Source organism: Choloepus didactylus, chromosome 17, assembly GCF_015220235.1.
Source record: "Choloepus didactylus isolate mChoDid1 chromosome 17, mChoDid1.pri, whole genome shotgun sequence".
NCBI classification, from domain to species: Eukaryota; Metazoa; Chordata; class Mammalia; order Pilosa; family Megalonychidae; genus Choloepus; species Choloepus didactylus.
Window position 1 is genome coordinate 55,778,976 of NC_051323.1, and position 20,682 is coordinate 55,799,657.

Here is a 20,682-nt window from a genome sequence, read left to right on the forward strand (position 1 = left end):
ATTCCTGAAGGAAATTTCAAAAGTACTACTCCAGTGAACATGAATGATAAGAAAGTGAAATAGCCTTACCACTGTTATGGAGAAGGTTTTAGTTATCCGGATAGAAGGTCTAATCAGTCACAACATTCCCTTAAGCCAAAGCCTAATCCAGAGAAATACTCTAACTCTTTTCAATTCTGTGAAGAGACGTGAGGAAGCTGTCGAGGTCAAGTTGGAAGCTGGCAGAGGGTGGTTCATGAGGTTTAAACGAACAAGTCTCCATAACATGAAAGTGCAAGGTAAAGCAACAAGTGCTGATGTAGAAGCTGCAGCAGGTTATCCAGGAGAGCTGTCTAAGATAAATGATGAAGATGGCTACACTTGACAACAGATCTGCAGTGGAAGAAGATGCCATCTAGGACTTTCATAGCTAGAGGGGCGAAGTCAATGCCTGGCTTCAAAGCTTCAAAGGATAGGATTTCTGTTAGGAGTGAATGCAGCTGGTGACTTAAAGCCAATGCTCATTTACCATTCCTGAAAATCCTAGGACCCTTAAAAATTATGCTTAGTCTACTCTGCCTGTGTTCGATGAGTGGAAGAGATGATAGCACATCTGTTTGCATCATGGTTTACTGAATATTTTAAGCCCCACTGTTGAAAACTGCTCAGAAAAAGGTTCCTTTTAAAAATTATTGCTCATTGACAATGTACCTGGTCACTAAGAGATTTGATGGAGATATACAAGATTAATATTGTTTTCATATCTGCTAACACAATATCCATTCTGCAGCCCACGGATCTAGGAGTCATTTTGACTTGCAAGTCTTATTAAGAAATACATCTCATAAGGCTATAGCTGCCATAGATAGTGATTCCTCTGACGGATCTGGGCAAAATAAATTGAAAACTTTTGAAAAGTAATCACCATTCTAGATGCCGCTAAGAACATCTATAATTCATGGGAGGAGGTCAAAATATCAACATGAACAGGAGTTTGAAGGAGTTGATTCCAATTATCATGGATGACTTTGAGGGGTTCAAGACTTCTGGGTAGGAAGTAACTGCAGACATGATGGAAATAGGAAAATAACTAGAATTAGAAGTAGAGCTTAGAGATGTGACTAAATTGCTGCAATCTCGTGATAAAAGTTTTAACAGATGCGGAATTTCTTCTTATGGATGAACTAAAGTTTTTTGAGATGGAATCTACTTCTAGTGAAGATGCTGTGAACATTGTTGAAATGACAACAAAAGGTTTAGAATGTTACATCAATTTAATTGATAAAGCAGCGGCAAGGTTTAAGAGGATTGACTCCAATTTTGAAAGACGTTCTAATGTGGGTAAAATGCTATCAAACAACATTGCATACTACAGAGAAAGCTTTTGTGAAAGGAAGAGTCAGTTGATGTGGCAAACTTCATTGTCTTATTTTAAGAAATTGCCACAGCCACCCCAAACCTTCAGTAACCAGCACCACAGTCAGTCAGCAGCCATCAACATTTAGGTGGGACCCTCCACCAACAAAAAGATTACAACTTGCTGAAGGCACAGGTGATAGCATTTTTTAGCAATGAGGTATTTTTAAAATTAAGGTATGTACATTATTTTTTAGACATAATGCTATTGCGCTTATTAGACCACACTATAGTGTAAACGTAACTTTTATATGCTCTGGGAAACCAAAAAATTCGGTGGTTTGCTTTATTACAATATTCTCTTTATTGCATGGTCTGGAATCCAACCTGCAATATTTCCTAGATATGCCTGTACTAATTTCAGGTTTGTTTTTCTGAAACAGGAACTCATCTTTCATGGTCCGGCTATGGCTCACCTCAGAAATGAAGTATTTAATTATTCCAGTCCAAAGATCATCCCTCTCAACTCCTGAGAATGAATTGCCTCAATACATCCAAAGAGCCTTATAATCATATTTTATATGATATGAACAATTTCCTGTTGGTCTTATCACTTCAACTACATTGTAAGGTCCTTGTAGGGAGCAGCCATGTATTAGTTATTGGACACACACATAAGGTACTTACTGTCTGACAATGTCCTAAGTGCTTTGCAAATATTAAGTCACATAATTTATCTTTGTGTTCTTCACAGGGCCTAGTTCGTGGGAAACACACAATATTTGTGAGGTGAATTTCACTCCACTTAATCATTTCCCAGGGACTCTGGCTGTTAGTCTAGTTGTATAATTACAAATGGAGTAGGTTACTCTGGGGCAACACCTTAGGGTATATATTTCACAATTTTAAAGAAGTCCTTTATTTTGGCCACATTTGGTCCAGGTTTCCTGTAAGGGAGTCTAAGAGGAAACCTATTCCTAAACGATAGAAAATATAGGAAGTGACCCAACGCAGTGAAGGTCCTATTTTCTAGGAACCTGCAGACGACAACTGAGAAGAGCGAGGAAAAGTGACGACCAGGAGTCCAGCGGGCCTGGGACTGTATAGCCCCCGGAAGCGGGCGCGTGAGGGCGTGGTCTCGGCGGCGGGGCGTGGTCTCGGCGGCGGGGCGGGGCCGGCTGGGGCGGGGCACGCGACGGTGCCGGGCGGCGATGGCGGCGGACGGGGACTGGCAGGAATTCTATGAGTTCCAGGAACCGGCCCGGAGCCTCCTGGACCAGGAGAACTGTAACACTAGCCCCGAAGACGGGGCAGGGGCGGGTGGGGAAGGCGACGACTTCCCGGCGCTGGCCTGCAGCTTGGAGGAGAAGCTGAGCCTGTGTTTCCGCCCCTCGGGTCCGGGCGCCGAGCCCCCGAGGGCGGTGGTGCGGCCCATCACCGAGCACAGCCTCTTGCAGGGGGATGAGTGAGTGCGGGCCCGGACGGGAGCCTCCCCTGCCCCTCCCCTGCCCCTTGCTTTATCTGCGGCCCGCAGTCTCCCGGGGTCTCCCGCCCCAGGCTCCTCCCCGCTCTCTCCTTCCGCCTCCTTGGGCTCGGGCGGCACCGCCCCGTCCCGCTCTCGCCACCTCCCGCCTTGGGGCTCTCGGCCTTTGCGGCCTGTCTGCACACTCAGCGACTTAAACTCCTGGCTTCCCCGACCCCCACGCTCCTTTAAAACCTGAGGCATTTCTTCTTCACGTCGGTTTGGTTTAGAGGGAATATCCTAGTACAGAGCTTGTCGTTAGAGACTGTACATGCACGTGCACATGCGCAGCCATTCATATCATTCAGCTCGGATTTATCAAGCACCCGATTAAAGTGCCAGACAGTTTCGTACTTGGAGTACTAAAATGACTGCACAGTGCCCCTCTGAAGTAGGGCACAGCCCAGGCTAGGAGATAGATCCGTAAACCAATATGTGTAGGGGTGTGATAAGTGCTGTAATGGATAGATCTGCAAATTATGGGAGATTTAAAAGGGGGTATGTGTGGGAGAGTCCGGAAAGCCTTCCTAGGAAAAGAGGTGTGAAAAGTGGAACTGCATGGATGAGAGGGCATTTGGCAGGTGAAGAAAAGTCTAGGATTCTAGGCCAAGGATATAGCACCCACAAAGGTATCAAATATGAAGCACTTTTTATGTCACAGGTATTTATTGGGCCCTTCCAGTGACCAGGCGGAGTGCAAGCAGCCTCGGAGGCAAAGACGAAGGGCTCTGTGTATAATCATAAGATCTCAGTCAGTTGGGGGAGACCCGTGCTTAAATAGGTAATTAAGTGCAATGAGAGGAAGTTCTCTGAGGTTTAGGGAAGGCGGCGGCAAAGGCGGCTGCTGAGTTTCTGGGGCACTTTATTTAACTGCCTCGTTCCTATTTAACTGCCTCGTTCCCCAGTTATAACATGGTTAGATGAAGGTTGTGACTGCTGCAAAGTTTTACTTCAGAAGATGGTAAAAGGAAAGCAAATCTTATATGTAAGGGGAGGAGCCACCACTGGGGAGACTGAAGGTAAAATTAATAGAGTAAGGTCTGAGGACATGGATTGGGATGGAATTTTAGCACATTGGTATGTGGAGGGATTAGAGATTAGGGAAGACATTTTTGGGAAATAAAGAAGGAATCTGTGGGCATAGAAAGGCACTTCCAGCCTGATGGCCTCTATTTCCTCTGTGAACCAGGCGATTGATCAGGGATGCAGTAGGAACTTTGAGAAAAGAGGGCTTTGGGAATGGGAGCCCGTAAACATTGTAAGCAGTGGTGCCATTTGGTGGTGCCACTTTTTTATTGGTACTAGAGGGAAAAGCTTATGACTGGGTTTTATACAAACAAATACGCATGCCAAAGATGACACTTTTGAGGTCTGTTTCCAAAGGGAAGATTATTTATGTATACATGTGTACATATATATATATATGAAGATTTACGTACTCTCGATCACCAGGACTCAGGACATATTCTGGATTTTAAAATTATATTTTTCATCTATTTGGGCATATCAAGAGTAACTTAATTAAAACAGAGTAGCCGTACATAGACAGTTAGGATCCCTGTTTTTGCTTCAACTGTATTCTCTAGAAAGTGGTTTATTTTAGCCTTTGCTTAAATCCTAGGTTGATGTAAAACTTAAAAAATATTTTGTTCCATTTGATAATGGTTTTTAGTAGGTCTAGGGTGGTAATGCATGTCCCTTGGTTTGGGGATGTGTGAGAAAGCTTTCTTCTCATGGGCCGGGTTCTGATCACTTCTGCTTTGTCTCTTTCCATTGCATGAGTCTGCTCCCCACTGCTTCATAGAGTCCATTCCTGCTCCTTCATTAGAGTTGAGAGTTTTTTATTCAGGGATTACCCTGTCTAAGGGCACTTTGTTTAACTGCTTTGAGCCCCAGTTTTAGTTTATGGATTGTACTTATCTACCAAGGTTTGATGTTAGGAGGCTCTTGTGCAGGATTCAGTGTCAACAGGACTTTGACCTTGGAAAAAAGCTGTCCTGACACTTGGTTATGATTGGTTGTAATACATGATAAGGATGAAGGCTGTTCATATGTCTTGAGTGGAGAAGTCTAGAAATCTTTCACTTAAGTCGGCCCTGTGTCCTTCGGGTTACAACTGTTCTGACCTTGGTGGGGATCCTCCATTTTCTTGGAAGATCAAATTCACCCACAGTCTCTTCTTTGACGTAAAATATTCCACTTCACTTGTCCTTTCTTATAGTCTCATTCAAGAAGGCACAAACAAGTAGACCAAACCAAAACCCAAAACTCTAGACTGTCTTCACCTGGTAGAAAATCCTACTAAAGTCCGTGGCCAGGGTTAGGTATACAATCAGTTCTTATTTGAAAATCTTTCACCCAGGAGGGTATGGGCCAGAAACCCAGCAAACTCAGCAATCCTGAAGTGTTGCTTCTCATTCTGGCATGCTGGCATTAGAGAGGATGTGATTCCAACAGAGGAGACTAGGAATGAACCATGCATATGGGGATTTGCTGGGTAAATGAGCCAGCTTTCTACATCTTCTTGCATTCACATTTTTCAGTGAGGCTAATGTGCATTCCAAAGCCAAACATCATTTTGGGATTTTATGCTTTTGGCAGTTGTGGTCCCAGTGCTTCTCTTTTACACCAGATCCTATTTGTTAAATCAAGTATGTTGCTTCTCTATTTTTAAATCTTGCATTCTTATTTTTATGCCTCTTTGGTATTGGTTTTGTATCCCAGTGGCTTATACGCTTGGAAAAAACACCTCAATTATTTAATTGCTTATTCACAATTAGATATCCATTATGTACAAATACATTTTTTTGTTTTTTTTTCAGTCTTCATGACATCATTGTGTATAGTTCCAGCCACTAAGTAGCTTATATGTATGGTGTTTAACTTTACTTGCCCCAGTAAGATTTCATCTCATTCGTATCTCTGAACTCTATCTTTTCATAAAACTTCATGCTTTATTATGCTGACTGTTATTGTGGTACTAAAAGCTGAATTTCAGTCATGAAATTGGAATTTGTTCTTACCTGGTTTGGTTTGGGACTTTACTCAATATAACTAGTTTGAACTAATGCTTAGAGTAATCGAGCTGGAAGATAAGTCTACTACTCTTGTACAAGCTTCTTTTATAGAAGGGTGGCTGTTACCTAAAGAGTCTGTGTTTCCTGAATTTTAGTCAGGTGCCCTTTTCATTTTACCTTACTGCCTCCTGCAAATGCTATTTGATATTTAGATAGGGGTAACTGCAGTGGCTGTAACCTGTACTCATTTTACTGTGTTCTCCATTTGTTTCCCCTTGCATTTCATCTCTGTCTTAGTCTTTATGCTATTGCAAACTAGATATTAAACTCTGCTCTCCACTTACACTGAACCTGTATAGAGATACCTTTGTCCAGAAAGAACAACAAATCTTTGGCTAGAGGGACTATTCACTTTTAAGAAATGGTCTATAAGTTTGAAGTTATAGAAGGAAAATAAGTGTTAAGTATTGTTTTAGTTTTCTGGCTGCTAAGACAAATATTATACAATGGGTTGGCTTAAACAATGGGAATTTATGGGCTCACATTTTTGAGGCCAGGAGAGGTCCAAAATTGAGCTGTCAGCAAGGTGATCCTTTCTTCCAAAAGACTGTGGTATCCTGGAGCTGCCTGCTTGGCTTTTTTTGTTGCGTGGCAGTGCAAATGGCATTTCTTCTCTGGGTGGCATTGGCTTCCTGCTTCCGGCTTTTTTCCCCCGGCTTCTCCCTGACTTTCACTCTATTTATAAAGGTCTCCAGTAATCCAGGTTAAAGCTCAATCTGATTCAGTTGGGTCACACTTTAACTGAAGTAGCCTCATCAAAAGATCTATTTCCAATGGATTCATATCCACAGGAATGGATTAAGATTAAGAACATGTTTTGCTGGGAACCTAACTCCAAGCCACCACAGGTATAGTGTACTTATTACCTGTAAGGCCTGGAAACATTAACCTCCTTATGCTTCAGTTTCCTCATCTGTAAAATGGGGATAATAATGGTTCCTACTTGACAATGTTGTTTTTGAGGATTAAGTGAGTCAATATACACAAACTTCTTAGGGCAGTGCCTGTAGCTAGTACAGTGGAAGTGTTAGCTATAATTATTAGTAGTAATACTTTGCAAACATATAGGTGCTGGAAACATATCTACTTTGGAAAAATTTTCTGCACCACGTACCTTGTCTCAGGATTTCTTGTCAGCCCAATTACATGATTTTTACTTGGTCTTGTTCAAGGAGCTCTACTTTGTTGATACGTTTTTCTGAGAAACCGTATGCCTTCTGATGCCTTCTGATTTTCAGCTCTGATATTTGCTGTTCTTTCTTCTTCCATTATAGTGTTAGCTATTTGTTTAATAAAAGACATAGAAAATGTTGACTTGCCATGATTGTAGTTTTCTTCTTTTTAAGGATTTGGAATGCCCTGACAGACAATTATGGAAATGTAATGCCTGTGGACTGGAAGTCATCCCATACCAGAACCTTGCATTTGCTTACTCTGAACCTCTCAGAAAAAGGGGTAAGTTGGGAAATGGACCGGTAGTCTCTGAATAACTGATGCTGATAATGGAACTAAAACAACAGTAGCATTTATGTTTAATACATATTCATCGAGTTGCTTCTTTCCATGCTTCTAGAAATTGGAAAGTTGCTATATTGCCTTCTTGGCTTTGTTGCTGTAAGTTTGATGGCACATTCCTCTAATTCCTCCCCCAGCTTCCACTCACTTTGCATGCTTAGCTATATTTCTGTCTTCTGTGTATAGACAACAGTGAGCAGCATTTTTTCCAGCTTAAATAACAGCAATTTTGATGTGCTGAGAACTTTCAAAATTCTTGCCTTTGATTTATAGTTGAAGATATTGGAATATCAATATGGAGGTAACTTTTTGATGAATTTAATGACTTGCTAGAGATGGCATATTGTCAGGAAACTGCATATTCCTGTGAATGAGTATTGAGGAACCTTTAAAAGACATTTCCGCTTTTGTTTTTTTAAGGGCTGCTAACTTATCTTGTTTGAGACTACCATTTATGTTCTGGTATTGCAAAGTGAAGATGCCTTGAGTAAGAAGTGTGATCACAGGTGGTGGACAGCTAGGGTGGCAGGGAAGAGAATTACTTTTAATGGAGAATCAGTGTCAAGTTTGTTTAAAGCCAATGAGAAACCTGGCCAAATTATGTAAGTTTCAGGGCCTGACTGTTCAAGTTCCTTATCAAATAACAATGTTAACTCATGCCACATCTGGCATGCTCTGTATTTCACTAAATGTGATTGTGTGATTGTTTGGAGTGCATGCAGGAGGGCTCTCAGTATATTAAATATTTTTGATGTTGCCATGAAAATTACTTTCTTAAATATGGGATTCAGAAAAGCCAGCTGCCTCTTGTTTTCTATGGAAATACAGAATTCTTACCTATTTTCCAGTATTCTAGTAGATATAGAATTCTTAGTTTGTTCCAGTTATTAGCCCCTTAAAGCTGTTGCAGACTAACCTGGCATGCATTTAGTGAAAAAGGAACGAAACAAAATATCTTATGCTCTGCCTTCTGTTTATTTAGATCCTAGCTATCGTTTTGGGCTCAGTTCAAGTTTCCCTTCTTCTCTAAAGCTTCCTATTACTGTTTTAGCCTTTGCTGATCTCATGGAATTATACAGTTTTAGAGTTGGAAGGGACATTAAAGGACACTTAATCCAACCTCTCACTTGGAGGGAATCCCCATCTATAGCATCTCTGACAGATAATCATCCAGCACTGGCCTAAATCCCTGTAAGGAAAGAAAATGCACTCCTTTTTGTGGGAATTAGTTACACTTGCGAGTGTGTGCACTCTTAAAGGACTTGGTATCTGTCCCACAGAATTTAGCCCTGCTGTCTCACGTGTGCTAGTCCCGGTACTCCCACAGCACTTTGTCCTTGTCTCTGTGAAGTCATTTCTGTCTTCTCTTATTAGTTGGGTATTTCCGAGTCTGTCACTAGATTATGACTTCGTGGTAGTATTTGTGTTTTGTCTTTTTAGTGACTACCACTTTTTAGTAATTACCACTGTGCCTGGCACATAGAACATACCAAGAAAATTGTTTGTTGAATGAATAACCTCTTCAGAGAGATTATAAGGTCAGAGACTGTGATATAAAGTTTTGTTTTTTGTTTTTTTTAAACTATTTTTTGTATTATTTAACATATTACTGAATCCATAGTAGCTTTTGAGTACTTTTTTGTTTGATGTACTGAAAAATAGCTTAGAAGAGATCCTTTCATAGTTTCAAGGAGAAATATGTTAACAGCATGAATGGGACACTCAAATCCAGCTTATTGAATAAAATATGTATCTTGTATTTTTCTTAGATTGTATCTTGGGAGGTCAGTCCCTTTTTTCTCCTTTTTGAATATTGTTTTCAATGTCAGAGTAATGATGCAGCGGAGGGAGTTGATTAGTACTGCAGGTTTATACTAGTACTAATTGTAACAGCCTTGCCTGGAAAAACTCAGCAGGTTAAAGTGGACAGATGAGCTTGATTCCTCTATTGTGATGTGTGACATGTGACGTGACTACTCAGGTGTGATGAATGGAATTGAAAGTCAAATTCTGTTCTTCAAGAAGTAGTGCACATTCAGTTCCTGAAGAACAAATGGGCAACAAGGATGATTTAAGAAATAACTGTGTCATTCAAATAGATAGCATATAATTAAAGGTATATATATTTTTTTACCTGTGAAAGTTATTTTACTTACTATTGCCAGCTGGCTTCTCTGTTCTCTCCATGACTGAACTGTGCAAAATTTACCTTTTGGAAGCATTCTTTGGATTATTCCAGCTGCAAACCAGGATCTATAGGAAATTATTTATTGACAAAAGAAGAATTTTTTTGCATTAAGATAAGAAAAACATTTAGGAAAACCACAAATTGGCTAGGTTTCAGTTTTCTATTTTTCCTTCATTGAAGTTTGAGATGGCACACTTTTAAATTTGACAGGTCCTTTCTAGAATAAGGCAGTTAGTACACTCCAAATTCTTACATGGGCATGTTTTTTTCCATTTGATGCTTCTCAGTTTCATGCAGCACCAGCTCTATTCTAACTCTGGCACAGGAAGGGGTGATGGGAATGCTTGGCAATTATGAGGAGACATGTATGCCTAGTGGGAGAAGGAAGAATGATATCCGTGACAGCCACGGTTACTTTGCAAAGCCTGAAAGTGATTTCAGCCCTTGGCATATGCCATCTCTGTGGGGAATGGGCTTGGCTCCCTCCCTGGAAAAATGATCTAACATCATTATTTCTGTTGTCATGGAAATTTATTCTGATGGTTTATCGGTATCATTCATGCATTTTGGCAATAGTCATAAACGTATTCTGAAGATTGCCGTTCTTGAATATGGTTATGTGATAAAGTGCTTCAAGTTATTTTGGCTTAGGAACATCTCCTGTGCCACCTCTTCCCTCTTATCGTGCTCATCTCTTCAAGGACAGGGACCTTGTCTTAGGAATGTTTATATCTTCAAGAGTAGAAACAGAAAGAAAATAACATCTTTAGCTGTAATTTTAAAATTAAAGCTTTTATTTGTTAATAGTCCAGATGGGGAAAAATTAAACGAAATTGTGCTCCTCAGCCTGCAGCACAGAAGAGTGATTTTTGTGGGAGGAAGTTTAGGGATCAGTGAGGGTAATTGTTAGGTCTACTTCACCGTTATCCACATAGTCTTATGATCATATTGTGGCACTTTTTATCTCTACTTCTACAATCTGAAGCACACATCCTTTTCATCAAGATCCTGGTCTCTTGACCTTTCCCCCTTCTTAAAACTAAATTATTAAAGGAATAACTGTCATGTTTAAAAAGTAAACTATAGCTACAGGATTTAAAATGAAAAACCAGTCTGCTGCCCCACTTACCCAACCTTGAATTTTATTTAATGGAGGTAACTACTTTTAACTTCTTCAGCTGTTTCTTCTAGTAGATAACATACTGATATCATTTTACTTGACTATATTTTTTATTGTTAGACTTCATCCAGAGTTTTGCTCTCTTATAGTCTTTCCCCCAACCCCCAATACCATGGTCCTCACAAAAACTTCTCCTCCTTCCATTTTCCTAATATAATTATATCACAATATTTGGTGAATCCTCATCATTTACATTATTTTGACTATTTAAATGTTCACAGTTGGCCCATTTTAGTATATCATGATTAAATTTCCTGTTTTGAACATTTCCCCTCTGGGGTAATAATTGCCTTTCTTGTGGTTTATTTAGTTTACAATTAGGTCATCAGTTCAGCCTCAACAGAGCCATATAATTCATTTTAGTAAATGAAATATACTAGGTAATCTATCAGTCAGTCTCTCCTTCTCTGTCTTTGTTACCCTGTCTTGATACCGTCTGCAGTAACAATTCTAATCTGTACTGATTACTCGGTAGTCTGTCTTCGCACTACTGGGTTCTTCCCTTTGCTATCATTGTAAGAATTCCCTTCACCTCTCTTGTATTAGATTCCATGTGTTTTTTTGCTCTTAGTTTTCCTCCTGGTTTTGGTGGAACATATTCTGCAGTAACTTTCTGAGAAAGGGTGCATGGGTGTAAATTCTTTGAGAAGTGGCATGTCTGAAAATATCTTCATTTTATGCTCTTGTGTAATTGTTAGTTTAGCTGAATATAGGATTTTGGAGTGGAATTCACTGAAAACATGGAAATTACATTCATTGCTTTCTAGCTTCTATTGTTGCTGTTGACAATCCAAATGCCATTTTGATTCCTAATCCTTTTAATATGATGATGCTTTCTCTCTGGAAGCTTTTAGGTTCTTTTCTTCACACACTGAAATTTCATGAGGATGTGTTGAAGGCTATGGCAAGGCCTTTCCTGGGCTGTTGGTGCAGTGAGGAATGGAGTGAGAAGGTGTGTCGTCACAGTGGTGGAGCTCGGAATGGCACTGTATAATAGGAGGTAGACTCTGGGCATGCTGATGTGGCACCTCTCCCAGCCTAATGTTGCGGAAGGCAGCATGCCAGTGGTTCCTTTGCATTTCTCATCCTCAGATTTCTTCCTCTTTGGGTTGCGTTGACCGTTAAACATTAGATATTCTTGTGTATCGAATTAGGGAGGCCCTGGGGGCCTATATTGACTCAATTGTATCCTCAATTTTAAATGTATCCTCCACACTCCTTGTTTGCTAGGCTGGTGGTAAAATGAAGTGAAAGCCATTAAACCTAGTCTGACCTGTTATTTCCATTACTCTTTGATCCTGGACCTGCCCTGTGTGGTCTGGCCTAGCTCCCATAGCTCCTTTTTCAGTCGTAGGGCACTCAGAAGGCCTTTTTTAATCAAGAGAAACTCCTTGAAATTTGTGAAATTTTCTTGTATTTCTTTGATAATGTTTTTGTCTTGATTTTTGTTTTCTTTCCTTCTCTCCTGGAATATGTATTACTCTGATTGAACCGCTCTGGATTAATTCTCTCTTTATGTATTTTAACATCTTTTTATTTCCATTTGCCAACTCTTTTTTTTTCTTTTTTTTCCCCTTATGCTCTGGGTGATTTTCTGACCTTTGATTTCCAAAACTTCTACTGATTTTTTAAAATTTCTTCTATTATATATGTATTTTTAAATTCAATTTTATTGAGATATTCACATACCATACAATCATCCAAAGTGTACAATCAGTTGTTCACAGTACCATCATATAGTTGTGCATTCATCACCCCAGTGTTCTATTATGTTTCTACTTTCCGAAAACTCTTTCTTGTTCACTTTTTTTTTTTTTTTAATGATATCCTGATCATAATTCTTGGATGCAATATCTTTTTAAAAAATCTCCTTTGAGTATTAATTACAACTTCTTGAAATGTCTTCTGCTCTGATTGTTATCCATGTGTCCTCTGAGATCTTTTTTCTCTTGATCTCTATTCTCTATGCTGAAGAATTTTCTCAGATGTCTGGAGGGTCTTGATTGTTCATTTGTGTTTGTGATTGAAGCACTGAAAGGTGGGTAGGAAGTTCTGTGAGTGTGGGCGGGGCTTGGCACAGGTGACTGTGCAGTGATTGGTTCAGGCTCTGTGGTTTGATTGAGGGACCCCCAAGTGACAGTTTCTGTAGGTGTGAACACACGTTGGGTCAGTTTCCACAAAAGATTGCTCCAACTTCCTGGTTAGTGATAGAAACTCAACCTCTTGGTCGGTGTTCTGGAAGCCGAAGACGAGAAAAGGGGCTGCAGGTCTCATGGTTCATTTTGCAGATTTTTACTTTATACTTGGTTTTCTGTGTAGTGTCTCCTCTCCCTTTTCCTGCCCCTCCCACCCCCTTCTCGCATGCCTTGGATGCCTGCAGGACCCCAGGTCCAGCCGTTCTAAAGAATAACCCTGACTTCTGCCAGTGGTGGGAGATGACTATCACCTGGATAGGGGAGGTGTGGGACTAATTTCTCCCAATTACTGGCATTCATGCAGCCCTACCGAGCCTCCTGATTTCAGTGTCAACATGTACCTTCACTCGAGTTACCTGATGGCCCCCTTTTTTGTTTTTGTTTCGTTTTGGCTTTTTTGGTGAGTCTCTGCTTCCTTTTTATTGGCATCCCCTTGCAGGATTAGATTTAGGGGTTAACATCCATTCGCCTGCTTTTCAGTTTCTAGAATATTGTTCACCTATTTCTTCTGCTGCTATCTGTGCTCTTATTCTTCTTGGCTTTGAGGATTTATACTTCTTTTTTATTCTTTAACTATTATTTTAATGGCGTTTTAGGAGGGAGCAAAGGCATTCCTGTGTTCACAACCACGTTTTAAACAGAAGTCCACTCTTGTTATGTCTACATATGAGGCCCCTTCTCTTGGCATTTTTCTTCTTTCTCTAGCCTGAAAACAAAATCCATCATTTGTTCTATTATTTTTCATTATCCTTGTCCTTGTCCACGTGTAGTCACCTGCATCTCTGCCTGTCCATCTTACTCATCCTGCTATATGGGAAGATTTCACTGTAAACCTTAACCTCTCTTTCCCTCCTTTATCTCCAGCTTTTCTCTTACTACTAGCATTTTCCCTTCATTATCATTGAAGCAGGTGCCAACATCTCTCCTATCTTAACCAACCCCTCCTTCATTCCACATAGTCTTGCCCCATCAGCCATCAACCCAGTTCTCCTTTCTCCTTTCTCCTTCACAGCCACATTTTTTTTGACAGCTTTGACACCTGTTCAGTCTCTGGCCCGCTCTGTTTTACCTTCACCATTCCATTCAAACTGCCTTAGCCAGAGTTACCCTGTTGTTAAAATTATTGGATTTACATGTAGCCTTTGAAATTTATTGACTACTTTCTCCTCAACAGACTCTCTTCTTTTGGCTAGAAGATAACACCTTTCATGTTTTGTTTTCTGAATGTTCATTTGTCTGAACTCCTGCTCTTGCCTCCCAGCTCACCCCACCTCCTCTCCCCACCCAGCAAACAGCTTCTCCTGCCACATGAATGTGCCATATTTTCCTCTTACTTTTGGCTTTTCTTCCCTTTCTGCCAATGGGCATCTCTAAATGCCACATTCTCTGCTAGAATGTCTACCCCCTGTCCCTGGGTGGTTCCTGTTCATCCTTCAGTTCAACATGAACCAGGAAACATTCCTCCCATCCCACCACGAAGCCACTCTCCCCCCCCAATCTGGGTTGGGTGTTCCACTTGTCAGCACTGCACTTATACCAATATACTGAAATTGCCAATTTTCTCATTTGGTTGCCCCATGTGACTGGGCAAGAACCTTGTGGGGAAAAACAGGAGAACTCTGCTTCTTGACCATCATGACCCTGGCAGCTTACACATAGTAGGCTCTTAGCAAATATTTGCTAAATGAATGAATCCTCTTTTCTGGTTACTGCATTGTATCCATACTGACTTATATCTAGCTTCCTGTCTGTATTATTGGATTTGAAAATCCTCTGCAGTTTAGGCAATAAAATACATTCCTACAACTTCTAGTCATTTTTTATTCTGTTTTATTTAAGCACATAAAAATAAAAACTAGTGCTTATGTACTTCCAGGTAGGATAACATATTTAGAGATTCATGTTCCTTAGAGTAAGGAGTGCTTTTTTTTTTTTCTTTTAAAGATTCTTTTCCAGCCCTTTCCTTTCCTTTTCCTCTTTATTTCTCTAGTTTCACCTAAAATGTATGACTCAGTGGTTCTGAAACTTCTGCTTCTGATCAGAATTGTTGAATATTTTCCCTTTTGCCCATTAGGTTATATATAAGCAGTATTGTTCATCTAGGAATGGTTATACTGTCAGCTAGAATTCTAGTATGAGAGAGATGTCATACTCAAATGGGGCAATTTAGGAGATTTTAATGTTTACATGGGGTGGGCAGGTTTAAGGGAAACCAGCTAGGCATGGTGTAGTCCCCAGGGCTGGCTACTCAAAGCTGCATCCTTATCACCCCTGGGCTTGTGAGGGCAAGGGGAGGGAGGCTGAGGGGAGGGGCCTGCCTTTGGCAGAGAAGGAGCTGGTGGAATAAACATCCAGCCCTCACCCTCCCATCTTAGTCTCCTGCCTATGTCTCCCAATGGAGCCAGAGCCAACAGGAAGCCAGAAGTTAAGGGACTCCTTTGATGTAGCCCATAAAGGCCAGTTTCCTGGGGGCACAGAGCAGGGTAGAAAGTGGTGGTGAGGCAGGCGGAAAATCTCCAGCTCAGCTAGGTTTAAAGATGTCTTTCGAGATACTCGTTCTTGGAAGAAGAGATGTTCACTAGAAGGGTTGAGACTCTCGTGGCTAGTTCTGGTTTGCCACATTGTTGATTACTTGTCTTTTACTCTGAATATTAGATGTTAGTTTGCAAGTAATCAATTTTATGTTTTCTGTGGAATTTTAACACAAACTAATCCTACTATTAGACTGTTAACTAAATAATATTTGTTGCTAAATCTGTCTTCTTTCCCCTTCCCCAGTATGCTGTAATTTCCTCTCTCTACAGCTTTCTAATGAACACTGTTTTTTCCTACTTACCAGTCAGCTTTTTTATCACTCTTTTCCCCTTGGGAAAAACAGCTAAATATGTGCCTGTATTGGATAGTAGGGGATTTGTGCAACTCCTTAGCAATTTCATATTTATTCCACATTCCCCTTATTTCTGTGTGAGATGGAATGTGTGAACACTTCACACACTGCCTGGCACATGGGATTGTCATGAGTTCCTCCTTTGGAGGGAGAGTTCACAGCAGATGTTTTTCTCTGTAGTCTCATTTTCCCAGGGACTTTGATTATGTTTTGATCAGAATGTCCTGCTTTTAACAGCCTGTAATTTTGTTTTTAGGTAAGTGACGGTTTGCTCCTCGATACATCAGATGACGAGGACCTGAGAGAACAGCTGGACATGCATTCAATCATCGTCTCCTGCGTCAGCCACGAGCCCCTCTTCACTGCAGACCAGGTAGGAAGGAGACATTCCTCAGAGAAAGGAAAAGGGAGTTTTGAGCTGAAAAATGATTTGTTACTGTGGTGATAAGTGGTTGTTGGCATGTACTGAATTTTCCTGTGTTTTCTGGTTATATAGGCTTAACAGGTAACACTTCCCCTGGGTGGGGAGGGAGGAGAAACTGTAGTAATCTGAAGCAGATGGGATTATGTTAATTGGGAAGATTTTCCAATTTAGGCATTGCTGAACAGTATAGCAAAGTTACTAAGGGAGGCTTGTTTCTTAAACCCAAATCAGAAAAAATATTGTGCATTTTCTACTTTCCTAAATTTAGCCAAACGTGAGTAAACTATAATGTATCTATGTAGAAATTATTTAGTTATTGTAAAACTTTGGGCAGAAATCATTAGCATGTATTAGAAGTACATATCATGTGCCCTAGAAAGAAGTGAGTGTTAATCATGTGGAATGCTATAATAATGTCAACTCTGTATTTATTTTAAACCAGTTGAATCAGCTTGCTCATTTTCGAAATACTCTTCCCACCTCTATTGTATTGTCAAAATGTGATACAAGAACTTCTTTCTGAAATAAAATGTTCTACGGCTACCCAGACTGTGAATTCTACCACATTTTATTTTAGGTTGGAAAGACGAGGTCAGTAAGGAAATAGGGCAAGGTTAGGAGGACTGCATTAGAACTGTGTCATTTTGATGCTCCTTAGTTGTGGTTGGATTGTCCTAAGCCTGGAAAGAGTGTGGTGCAAGAAGCAAAGTAATGGTAGGTTAGAGGGTGTCTTGAGGGATCACGTGCTGTATCAGGGAAGGAAGTGACCCTGAGGATTCACTGTTCCCTTGGTAATCTGAATACCATAGCTCTCTCTGTTCTTAAGACTTAGAGAAACAGATTGTGTACTCTCCTTCAGTGTCTCACTGTACTGTTTAACAGTGCCTCCTGCTAATTAACATAATTCCACCTGCTTCGGATTTACTTTTCTTCCCCCTTCAGTAGGAGTGTTACTGTCAAGCTTGCTAATTCATAAAGCATGTTAATTATGTATACGATATTTTACGCCTTTACTTAATGTATTTTCTTTAAGAGTTTTCTTTTCTTTAACTCTTTGGCCCTATTTTCTAATTATCGAGTTACTTTTTCTGGCTTTCCAGGACAAGACACTGTTGTAGGATTTGAGCAACAGTGCTTATGATAGTGGATCTCATTGTTTAAATGGAAGCTGTTTTTCTGAGATTTTTCTGGTTTTGTGCAGCTTTGTTTCTCTCTAACCGTCTGTATTTTTAAGTAAATTTTTTTTATATCCTTGTGTCTTTCATTGAATTAATATATGAAATTCTTTTTCTGCTGTTAAAGGAAAATTTTGCAGTCATAGAGGTAATTTCCTGCTTTATGTATACATTTTTTATACCATTGTATTTTCTTAATTTTATGTCATTTTGATTAAATAGCTTTAGATTAAGCATTTGCATGTGGTATATGGTAAACTTTCTCTTATTTGATTTCTTTTAACCATAGCCTTATTATTTGATTCAGTGACCAGAGTAAATTATGTGTGTTTGTAGTGCCATTTCACAGACATTGTAAGATCTCGTTGGGCCTACTGAATTGTGGTGGACACATTCAATTATGTGTTATTTAATTCTGTGTTTAGTATATTGTAAAATTTTTTGAGAATCGATAAACCGTGCTCACTCTTTCAATCAAAATTTTGATTATTCAGAACACCCACCTCTGTACACTGTTGGTTAATGGAAAATTTAGTGCAGTTCTTACTGTGGTTGGTTGAATGCCATGTTACAGACAGATCTTTCTCCCTATGTGTGTTTGATTAACAGTGGTATGTATATTTTGGAAGGTTATTGAAGAAATTGAAGAAATGATGCAGGAATCACCAGACCCAGAAGATGATGAAACCGCCATACAGTCTGATCGGCTTTCAATGCTTTCCCAGGAAATTCAAACCCTTAAGAGATCTAGTACAAGCAGTTATGAAGAGAGTAAGAAACCCTCCTTAAGTCAATTCTCTTTGTGCTTTTTATAAATATCTAACAAATAGTCAAACTGTCCCCATAAAGCTTTGATCCTCCCAGGTGGGGCTGCGTACCCATCCCTGGCTGCACTATTACTCTTCGCATATTTTTGTCATTGCTCAGAGACTGTGTCGTATTCACCCTTGAATCCCATTGCCCATCACCGTGCGTGGTGTAGAACAGATACTCAGTAATTATTTGTTGAAAATACTGAGTGGGTGAATCTAATCTGTTAATAATTCCTACCTGTAAAAAGAGCGGTCTTCTGTGCTACGGTGAAGAATTTTGGGAACCATGGATCTGTTTGCTATACATGAGAGTAATGAACTCTACAGTTGGTTGTCATGAAAAGTTTACAAATAATTGTAACCAGCCATGATGATCTGACGCCACTACCTGAGTGTCTTCTAATCATTGCCATGTGGCTGGTCTCCTTGAGTAGATGACGATGGGGTCCTTATCTGTTCAGCTCATGCTGTCACCTAGTTTCATCTTCGTGGTGTGACCAGAACTCTGAAGTCGAGTTGCCCAAATCCATTCAGGTTGTTTAATGCCGCTTTGATTTGTGCGACTTCCTTTCAACCTAAGGAAGGTCTCTGGGTAGACTGAATTCCTACGGGTGGTCTGATCTGACCGTGGCTGCCGTAGATATGGGCTGAGCGTCATTGTGTCTCACGTGAGGGGAAGTGCTGAGAAAAAGCTGGAGTGAGGTTATGGGCGATACTTTTCCTTCTCGTCTTCCCAATCTTAAACAGAATCCGCACAATGGGGCTCATGAGATTCAATATGTATTCAGCTTAATTCTTTCAAACCAGCTCCTTCTCTCTCTTCATGAGTGTGCCAGAACCCTGCTAAATGGCTTGCAGTTTGTCAGCAGGTGGTTTGTGTACTTTCTGCTTTTGTGTTTGTTCTTTTTCTTGTACAAGCTTTTCCAGTCTTGACTGAAGTACTATTCATGGAATGATTGATTTAGACAAGTAGAAAATTCTGTTACACTTTTCTTCTCAGACATTTGAGAAGTGACTTTTCCCACCTGCCTCAACTCAGACCTGCCCTCCTGAGGTCTCAGGATTCCGGGAATATCACGAACAGTGAATTTTATTGCTTAGAATATGATTTTCGTTCTCTGGCCTAAAACAACCTGTTGTGTTCCCCTGAAATGTTTTTGTTTTAGTGTCTTTTGTATTTTGTTTTTGGTCACAGGAGTAAAAAGGCTCTCAGTGTCTGAATTAAATGAACTTCTGGAAGAAATTGAGATCTCCATTAAGGATTACTCTGAAGAGCTGGTGCAGCAGTTAGCCCTGCGAGATGAACTTGAGTTTGAAAAGGAAGTGAAAAACAGCTTTATTTCTGTTCTTATAGAAGTGCAAAACAAACAGAAAGAGCACAAAGAAACGGCCAAAAAGAAAAAGAAGCTCAAAAATGGCAGCTCTCAGAATGGCAAGACTGAGAGAAGTCAAACGCCCAGCACAGTAAGTGATGCTTTGCGGGGGGTGGGGGTAGGAGATGGGGTGGGGTGGGTGGTGTCTGAGGTGTCTGCACCTGGAGTGGGTTCCAGGGTAATCCTGGCACACCGGCTGCTCCAGGCCTGGCAGACTGTACACCTGTGGGAGGACACCACATGGTTGGCTGCTTTAGAATGGTATTTTCTTGATGAGGGGTATAAAGCTTATCTGGATAGGATATTTAAGAGGGCAGTAAGTGGAAGGAAGAGGGAGGAAACAAGGACATTTTAGAGAGAAGCTTTAGGAAGTGACCATTTTTCATACATCAATATATTAATAGTGGTTATTTATCTCTGACCAGTAGGCTTAAGAGTGGCTTTATTTTCTTCTTTTTGTTTATCCGTAATAACAAATTAAAAGGGGGTGGATTTAGAAGTAGCACAGCTGTGTTGAGCCCAGAGGCACAGGTTGATTTGTAAGTAGGCTCCTCCTGATTTATCAGTGAGGTTATAATGTGGGATGTTAGAGGCCGTGATGTGACAGCAGCCATTTGACTTTATATTTGGCAGACTGAAATGTTACTGGCTGGTGAAAACAAGTTTAGAGTCTTTGAATCTTGGACCCTTTATAAAAAGTTTTTTGTTTTCTGCATTGTCATTTTTCTTAGGTGGCCCTGTTAATTTCACTTAATCAAACTTCATAAGCATTAACTGTTGTTTATGAGATGGATTTCTTTTTTGATCTTATGGCCATTTCAATTTTCTTTGACTAGTTAAGGCCTTCTATATTGCCAACTTGATGATTTTTGTAGGCAAAGAAATATCGGTGCTATTCTTAGAGTAGTATGGTGAGGGAAAGGAATTCATTTTTATAAAGCAAACATGCCTTTTTAAATTCGTGATATTGAAAGAATGGGGATACAAATTACCATAAAT

At 40.2% G+C, this 20,682-nt stretch overlaps 1 protein-coding gene across 7 annotated transcripts in view; it reads left to right on the forward strand.

The window, feature by feature from the left end:
• Positions 1-2,537: 2,537 nt before the first annotated feature.
• Positions 2,538-20,682, forward strand: part of FEZ2 (fasciculation and elongation protein zeta 2) — a 50,424-nt gene continuing 32,279 nt past the window's right edge. For all 7 annotated transcript variants that reach the window (XM_037807097.1, XM_037807090.1, XM_037807091.1 and 4 more), the window contains exons 1-5: positions 2,538-2,800; positions 7,281-7,389; positions 16,156-16,272; positions 18,128-18,269; positions 19,506-19,774. In XM_037807097.1, the coding sequence (XP_037663025.1) occupies positions 2,547-2,800; positions 7,281-7,389; positions 16,156-16,272; positions 18,128-18,269; positions 19,506-19,774 (891 nt within the window). In that variant the 5' untranslated portion in view covers positions 2,538-2,546. The remainder of the gene's footprint in view (positions 2,801-7,280; positions 7,390-16,155; positions 16,273-18,127; positions 18,270-19,505; positions 19,775-20,682) is intronic.